Source organism: Papilio xuthus, unplaced genomic scaffold, assembly GCF_000836235.2.
Source record: "Papilio xuthus unplaced genomic scaffold, Pxut_1.1 DF824655.1, whole genome shotgun sequence".
In the NCBI taxonomy this organism is placed as follows: Eukaryota; Metazoa; Arthropoda; class Insecta; order Lepidoptera; family Papilionidae; genus Papilio; species Papilio xuthus.
The window spans coordinates 3,090,703-3,105,890 of record NW_013533994.1 but is presented as its reverse complement, the minus strand read 5'-3'; the positions used below and the strand labels follow the sequence as shown (position 1 = coordinate 3,105,890).

General features: G+C 32.9%; 1 protein-coding gene across 1 annotated transcript in view; it reads left to right on the top strand.

The window, feature by feature from the left end:
- The window catches only part of LOC106127762 (integrin beta-6), a 30,662-nt gene that overhangs the window by 9,727 nt on the left and 5,747 nt on the right, over positions 1–15,188 (top strand). The window contains exons 2-6 of the mRNA XM_013325994.1: positions 6,990–7,163; positions 7,580–7,872; positions 9,253–9,331; positions 9,904–10,288; positions 11,176–11,388. Of these exons, the coding sequence (XP_013181448.1) occupies positions 6,990–7,163; positions 7,580–7,872; positions 9,253–9,331; positions 9,904–10,288; positions 11,176–11,384 (1,140 nt within the window). The 3' untranslated portion in view covers positions 11,385–11,388. The remainder of the gene's footprint in view (positions 1–6,989; positions 7,164–7,579; positions 7,873–9,252; positions 9,332–9,903; positions 10,289–11,175; positions 11,389–15,188) is intronic.

The following is a 15,188-nucleotide window of genomic DNA, read 5'->3' as shown; positions in this document are numbered from 1 at the left end:
GATGTAATGAACTCAACTCTATAACATGGAGCCTATGATATTGTAAAAGCTATTCATAAGTATGTCTAAAGCAAAATTGTTGATAAATAGTATTTACTGTTGCAATTTACAATTAATATTACTTTAATTAAATACGTAATCTATTTATCAAGCAAACCATAATTTCCCTTTACCGGTCTGTATTGACCAACCAAAGCTAATGATAGTACCAACATCTCAGCCTACGCATTGCATTCCCTTCACTAGCACATAGTTGCGAATGAAATTCTTGATAAATAACAATTCGAAAAATATTTTGGATGTCAGCCAAATTTAAGTTTTCCGCAATTTTGTTTTCCACCGACGACGACGTAAAGTACCAATAAATTGGCAGTATACAAAGTGCAATGAACTCGTAAATTATATTGTTTTAAAATATTTTACGTAAAGGTGATAGTATTTGTGTCATTTACTATATTTTCTCTTCAATTATAAATATAATTGAGCTTTCTTGGCTTTTTATTTTCTTAACATATGTAGAACGTACCTAAAAATACACTTGACATTTTTGTCTGTGTCCTATCTACTTATTTGTGTCATCTAGTTGTTTCCTTGTACGCCATTAGAGCGGGATGTAGAACGGAATGCCGGACGTCTCAGAAATTGGCAGTAATTGAACGTCAGGGTTCAAATATCTGTCGCTGCTGTGATCATAGGAAACACGGATAAGGAGCATTAATTGACGATATTTAAATAAAGATGTGAATCCAGAAATTAAATACTACATTAACAAAGTTGAATGCTTTTTATATAACTAGGTGATACAACCAATAGCTTCAAAAATTCAAATCATTTTTTTTTGTTTCTAAATTAATTTCCACTGTAAACATTAAAGTATCACAACAAAAGTCATTAACTTAATTGGTTTTTAACTAAAATTATGAGAAATTTAATGCAACATAAAACTAGCTACACAGAACAAAAAAGATTAAAAATAGAATGATCTATTCAAGTTCACTTTGGCGCCTTTCACATTTGCATTTATTATCACAACACGACCTTATGCACCAATGCAATTTACAACCGAGTTACAAGAGACAATTGTCTATCAACTACTATAATATAACTGCTTTTGATGTGCGGTGCCTACAAAAGCATAACTGATCCACAAACCTGTACTACATAACTTTAAACACAAGTAGAAAACTCGAAACTTATGGCTATTACTGCGCAAATGCAGACAATCAAATTTCTGTCACTTAAGCATAGGAACAAGTATTAATAACTGTAGGACTGGCACCAATATTTGTGACAAGATATCGTATCGTAATCGACAATATTTGTGTTTCATAGGACCTAAAGTACACCGAAAATTTCGTACTAATTTTGTCATAAATGACGATGACAATACGAACATAGCTCTAGCAAATATTCGTGTTAGGCCCAGTGTCCTTATTTTATTAAGTCTTTTCATTCATCATGATTTCCTATAGTAGGTAACTACTATATCGATTTGCTTTAGTCGCTCTATCTAGAATATTGAGTACTATGCGAGTGTAACCTTTGTCTATTATACTGTATAGTAAGATGTCGTCAAATATCTCCTTCCTTAGTATACTTGCGTAGGCAGAACAAACTCACCTAACTACGAGATTACTGCCGCGTAAGTAGAACAATTTAATGCGTGGGATTAACTTGTACAGCGTAATAAGTTACCTACGTGCTTCAATTAACTTTACGTGATTACATTGTAATATAAGTAGTAAGAAATTAATTATTTACACCTCATATCTTATATCGCATTCCATCTTACTTCTTACTAATATCATTTATTTTTTTTATTTTTTTATTTATTAACGGGACAACTTACAGCTAACTAAGACTATAATAATTTTGTAAATGGAGACTTAAGGCTAATTACAAGTTGTCACACATGATAACTGCACGGGTAATTGTACATTTCAATTATAAATGCGAATGTTTTCATAGATGGATGTTTGTCGCATGATCTCGCTGAAATTTGGCATAGATATAGAACATAGTCTGGAAGAATTCATAAGCTACTTCTTCTTCTTGAGGTGCCTCTCCGACTAACGAAGGTTGGCGGTCAGTTCTCCATATTTTCCCTTGTCTCTTGCGAGGCGAAAAAGTTGGGCGGCTCTCGCAACCCCTGTCCACTCTCGGATGTTGCGCAACCAGGACTTTTTTAAGCTACTAATTAAGTTTGTTTTTATATCTTCGCGCGGACGGAGTCGCGAGCGACACCTTGTTGTTTACAATTTGCGAATTATGTCGTAGAATGGTGACCATGGTGAGATAGAATACTTCTACCTAATCTGTAGGATTATGATTAGTTACTTACATAATTTTTATTTAAAATTGTAAAAAATAATTAACCATTAAATGATGTACAAAATTCATCATCATCAGCTACGTGCCCACCGAGGGGCTCGGAGCCTACCCTAAGTTTAGGGTGATTAGGCCATAGTCAACCACACTGGCCAAGTGCGGGTTGTTTGACTTCACACATGTGAACCCAGGACCTGCAAATTGCAAGTCAAGTGCTTGACCACTGAGCCACCGACGCTCCGCTCAATTTTTATTTAATATTGTTAAAAAACATTAACCATTAAATGATGTACAACTTTATGTGTTATAAAATTAGTAATTATGTTGTAATATATTTATTTAATAAAGCTCCAATGACTCAAAAGTATGGAATTACCGTGATGCGGGTGATCTCATTTTCCAAAGACAAAGGTTCGTCGCTGTTATGTTTCTATGTATTTTCATATAAACAAGTCACATTACGAATTATTTTAAAGGAGCAATTATTTTGTACTTATTCTGAAAGTGTACGACTGTCAGACTTTCCCATGTTCGTATAATTATAATGTCATCATAGATTTTATAATTATATTTGACGCAAGACATTTTTGATGTAAACTAATTTGACCATTATAGTTGTTGGAGTTGTAAACAGAAGACAACAATGGAATAGCGTTGAAGAAATAAAATACTTAATATATTTTACTTTTAAGGTATTAAAAAGTATAGTGCACTTTTACTTATTACAAAACTGGTTACGTACAGGCACTAGATGGCGCAATGGGGGGACTTCTATGCAGTTACCCACGTACCACCCACACACCATCCCAGCCTCTCCCAATCTTGTGTAACGTTCGTCTGTCTCTATCGTTTACCTTAAGTTAGAGAGAAAAGGTTGAAAATTTTGTTGTCGATTCGATAAAATTTCTTAACGTTCACGCAGCACTGGGAGAGTATAATCAGCTAAGCTATTATTACGACAACCCACGCGTTTTATTATTGCAAACCTCTGTCAAGGGTTTAATGCCCTTTATGACTTGGATTTGAAATGTGATCGTTTTTTAATCGGTGCATTACCCTTATGCAGTAAACTCTATCACAGCAAATTATAGAAATCGATTTCTGTTCATCAAGATTAGTCTTAGTAATATTGTAACTTTTTCTCATTTATATCGTGACATGAATCATACAAAAATTGCAAAACAAACAAAACATACCTCTCAAGTGTTAAAGCCATGCGGATATAAAACAAGCGGTTCTGGTTAATGTAATTGGGTGAATACCGGTTTGGCTGAGGTGGTCCCCACAGCCTCATCCATAATATACCGACGTGTTAACACTATAACCAATGCCAATTTGATAAATATTTAATCATTATAAAACTATTACACAGAATAAATTTATAGGTTAATTTACAATCGCAGCGTTAAAATCGGCCGTTTTTCAATTAATTTCCTAATAAACACATACTGAAATCTTCACTTTTAATATTCGTAATCTTATATTACGTAGAAAACTAGTAAAATGTGATAAAAAATAATCTTTAAGGAAACGGAAAGAAGTAAAAACATTTAAGTAAGATAATTTAATCTATTTGAATCTGTAGAGGTATAAAGAAGTTTCTCTTTCTCTTTATGCAATTGCCGGCCGTGAATTCAAGCTTTGCGTTCGCTTTGTTGGTCATTGAATCATTGTCATTATCCTTGTACGGCTCACACGCCTCGGTCGCCGAGATGCACATTAGTGACTAACGCGACACGCGGACAAATTACCAATCACGCATTCACGCGATTCTTAACACGGCAACACGGTCTATTTCTATTACGATGCCACTCAATGCCATTTTGTTCTCCTATCTGCCAAAAATATATACAACTATACATTGATAATTCCTTCCACAAAGTAAAATGAATTTATTCAAACTTAAAATGTTTCCCAAAACAATAATTTTTGTGATATTTGTCGTTAACTATGTATGGAAACCAAATACAAAATATCATAGATAAATCGAGAGTTACAAGAGATTTGGTGGCTACAAAATGAACACTAAAACATAGCACGCGAAATAAAATTTCCAAGCGGAGTATACAAACTCAAGTATAAATATAATATCAAATCAAATAAAACATAAAAGCTTTTTTCCAATGCCGTTGCGATCGTATGATAAATCAAAAAAATAACAGTTCAATGACCTCTTAAACGTATTGATGGCCAGTTCGATGTGTTCTCTACTTTTTTTACGAGACAAATACCTTGAACCAGTCGTACTGGCCAGTATTTTATCTGTGACAATATTTATTTAATTATCCAGCTTTATTTATACAATCCGCCCTTGTAATGGTCTAGAATACGGAATGTAGAAAGAGAGTATTGTTCTTAATGAATACTAAGTGACTTAATCATGAGACATTGACATTGGCACATATGTTTTTATTCATAGCTATATAAACATTTTCAAATGACATAAACTTCAGTTTGTTATCCCAAATAACAATGGATTATTATTTTGTTAGTTATGTATTTGAATTGTAGGTTTCATCAAAGATTTTAAAGCCGAATACCGACAATTTGTATGAAGCAAAGGTAGACTGCCTTTTTAATGTATTAACAATCATATCTACAACGTGAAAACAATGGCCCCAGCATGGATCCCTGACTTACGTAACATTGTAAAATATTTTGAAGGCATTGAAGTGACCTCTTTGATGGTATTCTTCACTTGAGGAAAACAATTAATGACGTACTATATGAGTAATTTACTTGTACAAAACAAATCGTAAACTCTAAAGTAAGAACTAAATCCAAAGGATTTTCTTGTATGATTAATAGTAACGTGGATCACATACTAATATGATGTATATGACTAACCGTGGGTTTCTGAAACTAAAATTCCCGTTTAAAGCATATCGTTATCTCTGTTTTATCAAAGATGAAAGACGAGGTTGACGATATATTTTATATAGAGATTTTGGTGTCAGAAACCTATGGTATGACGACATTTTCTATAACTTCATCCTTTAATGGCCTTTTGAAATATTCGTTTAGTAATATTTCTGAACGATTACTTTTATAATTTTCCTATTCCCGATAATAAACCTTCTTGCATGATTTCCATAGCGTACAATTCTATTTTTGTTCTTTTATTTACATATAATATTGTTTTAACATAATTATCATATCTATGACATAAAACATTCGAAGTATTTGTGATGAATATAATTGAGGTTATCTCGTTTGAAGATTCGCACGATTGTAGACTTAGGTATCGTATAGAATGGATGCAGTTTGCATTGACCGTGCATACGAGTAACATAGACATTATGCCTCTTTCACACTAGGACGAGATACAGAACAATTGACAGTGCAGCATTGCTATTGCTTAAATACATACTATGAAATCAATATTATTCTATATTGGCGTAAGAGTGACGATAGCTGTCACCTAACATACCTTTGTAACATCTTATCCTCTCGCTCTCTTTAAAAAAAGAGAGATGGCAATAGTGTTCATACACAATGTCTCGCATCCATGTGTAATTCACGGTTCAAACAATACTGCAATGTGTACTGCTCTACCTGCTTCTACCCTGGTGTGAATATAGCATTAGTGTGCGTCTCGCCCGGGGCGCCACCAACGATTACTTCCAAGAGATTAGAATAAACAGCGTACGCAAGATAATAACACGGTTGTACTCACTTATTACGCACAACTTTGCATGCGCTAATTAAATCGTTTTAAATCTTATATAATATACCGAATCAATTTATAACAAGTACCTTTTATACCTTTTAGTAACGTGAATAGGATAAACAACAGATTAGAGGGAAGGAGGACTTAAGGATTATAAAGAAACAGGGTTATAAGTACTTTATGTCTTTAATGAAACAATCACTAAAATTGATTTTGAACTAGCACAACTTTTACAACATACATTTATAAAATGACATTAAAATCCTTTAGCCAAATAACATAGTAAAAAATTATACAAATCTTATTTTCCTGTATGACCGGTTTAGCGATTTATATTATAAGCAATAATATTATTCAATAATTCTTTATAGTCATTAATTTTCTAGTTTTATTCTTCAACGCTTTTAATACATGTAATTATATGTCAAGAACCAGAACGAGGCGACATACCATAAACAGATATCCACTCTGATTTCTAAGACATTCTTTCATGGTACTAACACATGTCACTAGCTCTCTGGACATATAAAGACACTATAAAGTAGATATTTAACTTTATACGTTACTAATAGCTGGTTTCTGAAACTGTCCTCTGTACAAAATATATCGTATTCCCTCTTATTATTTTAGACAGAACAGAAATAACTATATCTTATGCTGGGATTTTCTTTTCAGAAACCCACGATAAATCAGTTATCAAGTCACTTTAATGTACAAACTTAGAATTGTTCTATGAGTATAAATAAGCATTACTTATTTTCTAAATGTATGTAAAGGTAACAAACTTCGAGTTCCAAGAAAAACACTAAAGCATTATTTTTTAGTCTATGCTATATCTTGGCTTAAGACTTACTTAAGTTAGCTGTAATTCTAAGTTAAAAGATTCTTACTAAAGATTGAATATTCTACTTTTATGTACCATACCGCTGCCGCCTGGCTACCATTGAATATATCAACTAAAATATTTGTAACGTAATTTCTTCTATTACAGAATACTCATTGCGTCGAAACCCTAAATGACGATTGGTGTCCGAACCAAAAAGAGGAGTTGCTAGTGGTGAGAGAGCGCACGGAGCCCGGAGGCACCGACAAGCCCACATACAGGGAGAGGACCGTCAGAGTAGGAGTGTCTAACGTTATCAATTATAAAAAAATTAAACCAGAGGTAATTAACATATTAATTTATCATAAAAAATTACACAAAATATTAATTAACTTTTAAAATCAATGTTAAAAAACAGTTTAACATAACGACTTTACAGCCATTTTTTTGTAGAATAAATTGATAATAGCCTAATTGAATACACTTGATTAAAACGAACGATTCATTATGAATAAAATAATAAAAATTGTTACTCGATTTCAATATACCAGTGTTGTATAATTGTTTGAAAAGTAAGACGTTACATTATAAAGTATTATAGTTTCGCTATATTTTATATTAGTATTGCTTAATAATTAATAACATTATTATAAACGACACTGTCCAAATAATTATGTTAACAACAAACATTACTTAATTAAAACAAAACAATGTAACGCTTTACGTGACACAATTTTAATTATATTATTATTCATCAGCCGAAAATTGTGAACACAACACAGAACAAAGAATTCTTTGTAACACCGAAAGAATATGTTGGGAAGAATAATAACTGGTACATTGAAGCTTCACCTGGAGACCAGTTTTGTTCAGCAAAGAGTAAAACATTAGAAGAAGTGTTCGTTGAGATAAATATTGGAGCTGATAAAGAAGTGATTCAGTACCACGTGCCTTGTGCCTGCCAGTGCAGTGAACGTGCAGAAGTATTTTCAAGGAAATGCAGCAACAGAGGCACTTATGCATGCGGCGTCTGCTCTTGTCCAAGTGGATGGTACGTCCTAGTTTGTTTCTATTTATACAACCTTTCTATCTAAACTTGGTACTAGACGTAAACGTTATCACGACTAAAAAAATTTACGCTTTTGGGCAATAATAACAGCAGTGATTTTAGGGAGTGGTATTTAAATCGTTAAAATTATTATTAGTTGAAAATTAATAGTTCTAGCTACGAATTACAAATAAATCTAAGTAACTCATTCACGTGGGTCTGGTCATGAACAAGAGCGTATAAGCTTATCCTGATAAATCCAGGGCGGCAAGCTACACACAACTCAATTACACTCATCAACAAAACGCGCTTTGTTCGACTCATCTCTGCCAAGTTAATTATGGAGTTTGAGAGGCCTACTTTCATGCTAATGGTCGGCTCATTGAAATACTGCTCATTACACGTGTCACAATGATTAAAACCGCCGTTAATGTTACTCAGACATCTTTAAATTTTATTTCCATTTAAACGTCACCTTGACCCATATTTGTGATTTTATTGATTTCAAAAATCAATAATTTGACAAGTATTCTATATTATAAGACAGTCATAATTATGTAATTCAATGTTACTTCAATTTTAAGCTTACTAAAGCATAAGTATGTTTATTATGGCTAAATACCAAGTAAGATGCAAATATCTATGGATTGTAACCAACAGTATTTACGTTTTGCGTACTATACAGCGTGATTTTATTATCGTATTCAATCTTCATGCTAATATAACCATTAATATTCTTGGCATTGATTAAAAACAACATCATGTAAATAATATTTACTATGCAAATACAACTTGCTATATAGGGTCATAGTAACAGCGCAGTTTTGAACTTTTTGAGCAACAGAACACTAACCCTTGGTATTTTCATTTAGAGAACTAAAAAATCTCATTATTTTGAACATTATTTAGTATGGCACCAAATTAAGATTATGACTTTTTAAAGGCAATATTCAAACTATTCGTAAAAACGTTCCGTTTTCCGCAGAACCTTATGGTCTACCTTAAAAACGTATGGTATGGTGAACTTTATGGTCGCAGAAACGTTAACTCTATTAGCAATGTCGCAAGGAAGTCCAGTTATAGTTAACAGTACTAATCGCAAACGTTCTAAAGATGACATAAATAGATTAAAGACAATTGATATTCGGTTAAATGATTTGAATCGACGCGATTATAATTAACATCAATCATTTTAATGACATGTAAAAGCGTTAGTAACATTTATTTCATTGAAAAATCTCTCTCCAGAACAACTGCGAGGATCTCGCTGAAATGTGGGATAGTAGAACACATAAGCTACGAATTAGGTTGTTTCATTAGCGCAGACGGAGTCGTGGACGATAGCTAGTTTTATTATATTTTTTAAATTATTTATTACTACAGGTCTGGCAAATTCTGTGAAAAGAAAGAATGTCAAGGCATTCGCGGCGACCTCCAGTGTACCAATCCTGTTAAAAACGATGTAAGTAATATTTTGTTATTTCTATTATTTGCTAGTAAAAACGATAATCATATAACGACTTAGGTTTATAAAACAAACTTATTATCTTTCATTCCTCTCCTCCGTCGATTAAAGATAGGCAACGCATATGCAATTGCGTATGTCTATGGGCAACGGTCACTTCGCTATTTCAGCGATTTCAAATGGCCGCTCGCTCGTTTGCTACCTTCTGATATAAAACAAAAATTGTTTTAAATAATTATATCTCAGCACAAAATACATAAGCCAATTATACAAAAATTTACTTCCGTTATATACAGGCATGTCCTTATGTAATTGATATTTCCTGATAAATAAAACAGTCCAGTACGTATAACCAGTATTTTAGTTGAAACTTGATCCTACTAATGTTCATATTTTGCTCGAAAGTTTTAATATCATTGAAACAAAAAATTGAATAATAATTTATGTTTACACAAATATTCGAAAATATGCTAGACTCTGAAGCTTCATTAAAAGACACAACGCAGAAATTACAAACAGATCTTCAAATATTCTCGAATCTATCGATTGTTCTAATACTTAATTCCCAGGTGGAATGCTCAGGGAACGGAGTCTGCGGCCCTTGCGAAGTTTGCGAATGCTACACCGACCGACCTGGCTCCAAATACTTCGACAAAGAAAACTATTGCGCCGATATTTGCATGACCACAAACGATTGCGACGAATGTCTTAGCAACCCAGAGAATGGAAACTGCCCCGACTGCCATTTCCCTCTCATCAAGATGAGGTACAATGAAACGCTGGTGAAGGAAAAGGATAGCCAGAACAGAAACATCTGGATAACTTGCAACGGAACAGTTGACAACTGCCCCATAGAATATGTCGCTAAGAAAGACGATAATGGCGACGTATTTGTTATGGTGATCAAGTTGTGTGACGTGACCAACGAAGCTGCTGTTGCGGGTGGTACCAACGGTAAGAAATTTTACATTTCTATAAATACATAAAGAGAAATATATGGCCCCTATCAGATTATCAAGGTTTCTCGTAACTTATAACCTATCAAAAGGCTTTATCGTTTTTAATAATATTCGTTCACCAAACATATACGTATTCAAATTTAAACAGGTGCAACTTATAACGCTGTCGACGCATTCTGTAAATAAAGAAAACAGATGGATTTTGTCACGTTGCTTATCCTTATCGACCCTAAAGAAATACTCTATCTCTCTCTAACTTGTGTTATGATACTCTAATTATCTTGTTTGTTATTCAACAAAACAAGTTTGTTAATGTATTTGGTGTCCGTTTCCGAGCTCGTGAGTAACAATATATCATTATCCTGGTCGGTCAATACGCGGGGAGGGACGGATACTTCGCCTTGTAATAGATAAGTTGTCGTATTGTCCCGACCGCGTAATATGGTCGTATGCATTCAACCACTTTGTTTGACAGCGTAGACTAGTATCTATTGTATTTGTTGGTTAAACGTATTGTTACACGCAACGATTTGTTTATTCCAATCCACTTACTTGATTACGTTTTTTATAAATTGACAAATAAAATATTTTTTAAGGGAATAGATGCGAGAACTGATTAACAAGCATTGAACGTTCCTGAAATATTTACAGTGGGTTTCTGACACTAAAATCTCTGTATAAAACATATCGTCAATCCTCTAATTATCTTTGACAAAACAGAATTAATATTTAGGTTTTTAACGGACATTTTGATCTCATAAACCCACGGTAAGTAAAGCAAATAACGCATATAATTTCCCTATTTAAGCTGTCAAGAACAGAAAGTCAAACTTATCACAAGTCAAACTATATGTTTATCTTATATATATTACGTATCAACAGTGACGATTCCTGTGGTACTGACCGTGTTGCTGGTGGCGGCTGCAGCAGCGGCGACTGCCGGTTACATGATCTGGAGGAGTCGGCCACCTGCATTACCCCTCGCTGACACCCAGTACCAGAACATCGGAGCTGAAGACTGCGTCGGCTCTAACCCACTTTACATACCTCCCACGTCATATTATAACAACCCTACATACGGCAAAAACTAGTCAGGTATGTTGTTATATTTATTATTGAAATATATGTCTCTTGTTGTCACCTTTTGTAGCTTAAACAGACTGATTTAAAAAAGTGAGGTTGAATGGTAATCTAATTTTTATTAATTCTTGGAGTGTTTAATAGAGTTCGTATCAATTTAAAATGTCATTACCCCTTGTAATAAGACTTAAGACTAGCTTCATTATTTCCCTCTCTAAAGATGAAGTAATTAGGGTTTTTAATGCGTCATCAGCTCACTATACGTCCCCACCGAGGGGCTCGGAGCCTACCCTAAGTTAGGAGTGACTAGGCCATAGTAAACCACGCTGGCCTAATGCGGGTTTTTAATTAGAAATAATAAATCAAAGTCAAATGACAGTAAGATTTTGTAGGTAAAGAAACGAAATAGTTCGATGTATTGATCCAAAAGCTATTCTAAATGAGATCTCTGAAATGTATATTCTTACATTTTAAATAGCTTTATCTAAACCAGTTTGTTCATAGTAAAACCGTAGGTAATATAGTAGCAATTCACTAGAGCGTCGTAAAGTTAGTAAACAGGTGAGAGGTCTGCATTCACACAGACTGCAAAACATCAGGTGCTAAATAGCAATGGTAAATGATATCGCATTTATATTAATATCGACCATAATGTTTTTATTTACTTTTATTTTTAGATGGGAATAAGAATTGTAGTTAACTATTTTGTATCTGTACATCCATCTCTGTTGTAGACACAAAGGTTCTAAATAATGACGTTTACATTTAAAAAAAAATAGTTTGTCTGGTTAAACCTGTGTCTTCTTACATATAAAATCAAATATATGTTACTTTATTATACTAACTTTTCAAATAAGATAATTGACCTATATGTGAATGAAAAACATGATATTTAAACCGTCCAAAGTGCATACGTGGTGATAAAAAGCGAAGGCAAGGACGGAAGGGTGTAGTGTTATTGCGGTCGATTTATAACGAAACCGCGGCACCGTTCACTGTTTACTGCCAGTTTGCAGTTGGACTACGTGACTTGCATCAGTCTTACCCGCTACATACATAATGCTCTTAAGTATAAAAGAATATTTTTTACTAGAGATATTTTAATGAACGTTAATGTATGTAATTTAAGACTAAATAGTCGTCGTAATAGTCGTAGTAGTAGTAATACCTATCATAATTTAAACAAGTTATGAAAATATTAATTTGCGAATTAAAATAATCTCGTAAATAAAAAAAAACCTGTTAGAGTATATAGTATATACGTTAAATATAATGTCACTGAACGTTTATTTACTACAAGAGTTCATTTACGTAAGGCTAGTTATGTTGAACATGATAGATGTACATAAAAAAGAAAAATATCAATTTTTTAGCCAATTCACTTAAAAAACTAATTTCACAAACTAACGGTGACATGTCCATCATTTCTATTTGACACGATGTTTTGGCTAGTCGGATATTGTGATAACAACATTGGGCCACTGATGTCACACACCGTATATGTCCGGTTATGAAATTATAACAGAATCGTACGTGACTATTGTTTTGGAATATTACCAGCAATTGATCCCTTGATGCCACTGAACTCAAGTTACGTGATTTATATAAAAAAAAAACATCAACTGTAATTTAGTTTTTGTTTTAAATAAAACAAGAAGTTAATAAAGCGTAAAATATAATCTTCTCATAATATATAATATAAAAGACTAGTTGTCGCCCGCGGTACGTCCGCGCCCAATTAAAAAAAGAAGTTAATTAATAGCCTATATTTTCTTCTAAGCTATGTCATCTATGTCAAATGTCAACGAGATTCTTGCAGCTGTTCTGAAGATACATTGTAACAAACATCCATCCATCCATCTAAACGGTCGCATTAATAAGATTAATTACAACTAAAAACAAGTAAAAAAGAATTTTAAAAGAATATAGTAAAAGAAAACACAAACACAATATGTTAATTATAAAGTCAATAAGATGCCTAACACCAGTATCTATTCTGTATGACATAGTATGTGTCCGGACAAATAATTGCCAAGTGACTCATCTTCACACTAAGAACTTGCTTGACAAACAATCTTACTTTATAAACGGTACTTAAAACTTATTAAAGTAATAAAAAAAACAATAAATTTACTAATTGAAATAATACACAGATCTTATAATTATATTTATGTGTTTTAATAATAAAAATACGCGTAAAATTTATACGTGAAACTGTCACATCATCATTGCGTCGTGGATTTTAGCTTCGTTATAAACTCCCATCCTTTGTCTACATATTTTAGTTGAATTAAATGAAATCCTACGCTTAATGAATCAATTTCAATACAATTGTCTCGTAATATATAATTCAGAATTTAAATTATGCTTCATTCATTATAAAATCCAGCGAACAAATCAATCTTATTGAGAGCGACGCCCACGTCGCGTCTCAGTGATATATCCTCGAACTATACAGCTATGCAAATGAATACTTTCTATAGAAAGTCATGCCTCTTGGCTAATACTAATATTCATTAAGGTTTCCTACAGACCAAAAAAATTTAAAATATAAAAAACAGATTTGGAAAAAAAAATTAATACAAAGACAGCGATTTGATTAATTTGTAAATCATAAATTAAAAGCAACATGGAACTTTATTTGGTGTTATTTGGCTCAGTCAATGTCCATTACTTCAGTTAGAATTGAATATAATTGAGTCTAATTTGTTAAGTAATACGGATTTAGTTATAAATCAAATAATTAATAATATATTAGTATATCGGGAGCTAAGTTATATCGCGTTACAATAGAGAGCTTATCAGTGAGGGATGACGTGATGCCGCGGTCACTTCGAGCTTAATTGATTTATAATATGCGATAAATTAAACTCATTAATCATTTTAATACCTCCCTATTGTTCTCGTTATTTTAAAAACATACCAAGTCACGACTATAAATATAATAATGTGGTTTAATTAAAAATGTTGAAACCAATGACCAGAAAACGCCTAATATTCTCATTATTCACAATGTCGAAATACAAAATCTTACTAATATTATAAATGCGAATGTTTGGATGGATGGATTGATGGTTGTTTGTTTGAAAGTATCTCCAGAGCCGCTGCATGGATCTCATTGAATTTGCATAGATGTAGATATTCCGCGCGGACAGAGTTGCGGGTGACATCTAGTATTAAATAAAGGATACGATCTCTAAATAAAGAACACGAATGCAGCTGTTTCAATAAAAATAATATAAACAAACAATAAGTTCGTTTGTATTCAGTAGAGAAATGGACCACAAGGTCGGATTATTTATACAGGTCCGCAAGACTAAATAAAACTACAGTTGCTTGGCGGAGTAAACGTCAGCTTGAAAGTATTCGAATGCGTCCTGTAGAGGTCGTTGCTCGCCGACAAATACTTGACCTTATCTTCTTACTGAGTGGTTTTTTTTGTAGACAAAGAGTATGGATTAACGGCCGACGTCGATCATTATCCGTTGTACCAAATGATTGAAAGATATGGTAACCTAAGCATTCAGAATATAACCTTTCAAACAGTTATTACGACTAACAGTTTAAAAAGTTAATATGTTCTCTACATCTTCTTTTCAGGATCTAGAAATCTCTAATTTTTTTTTAAACCCATTGCAAAATTATACTTCTATCATTGTCTTCTATTTCTGTCTACTTATACATAAATATTACCTCCCTATAACTTTTATCTATTCCAAGGCTTGTCACAATTTATCTTAATAGTCCATATTTAGACCTGTTCATATCAGGAAGCAAGATATAACACGATTTAATATAAACTTTATTCAAAAATG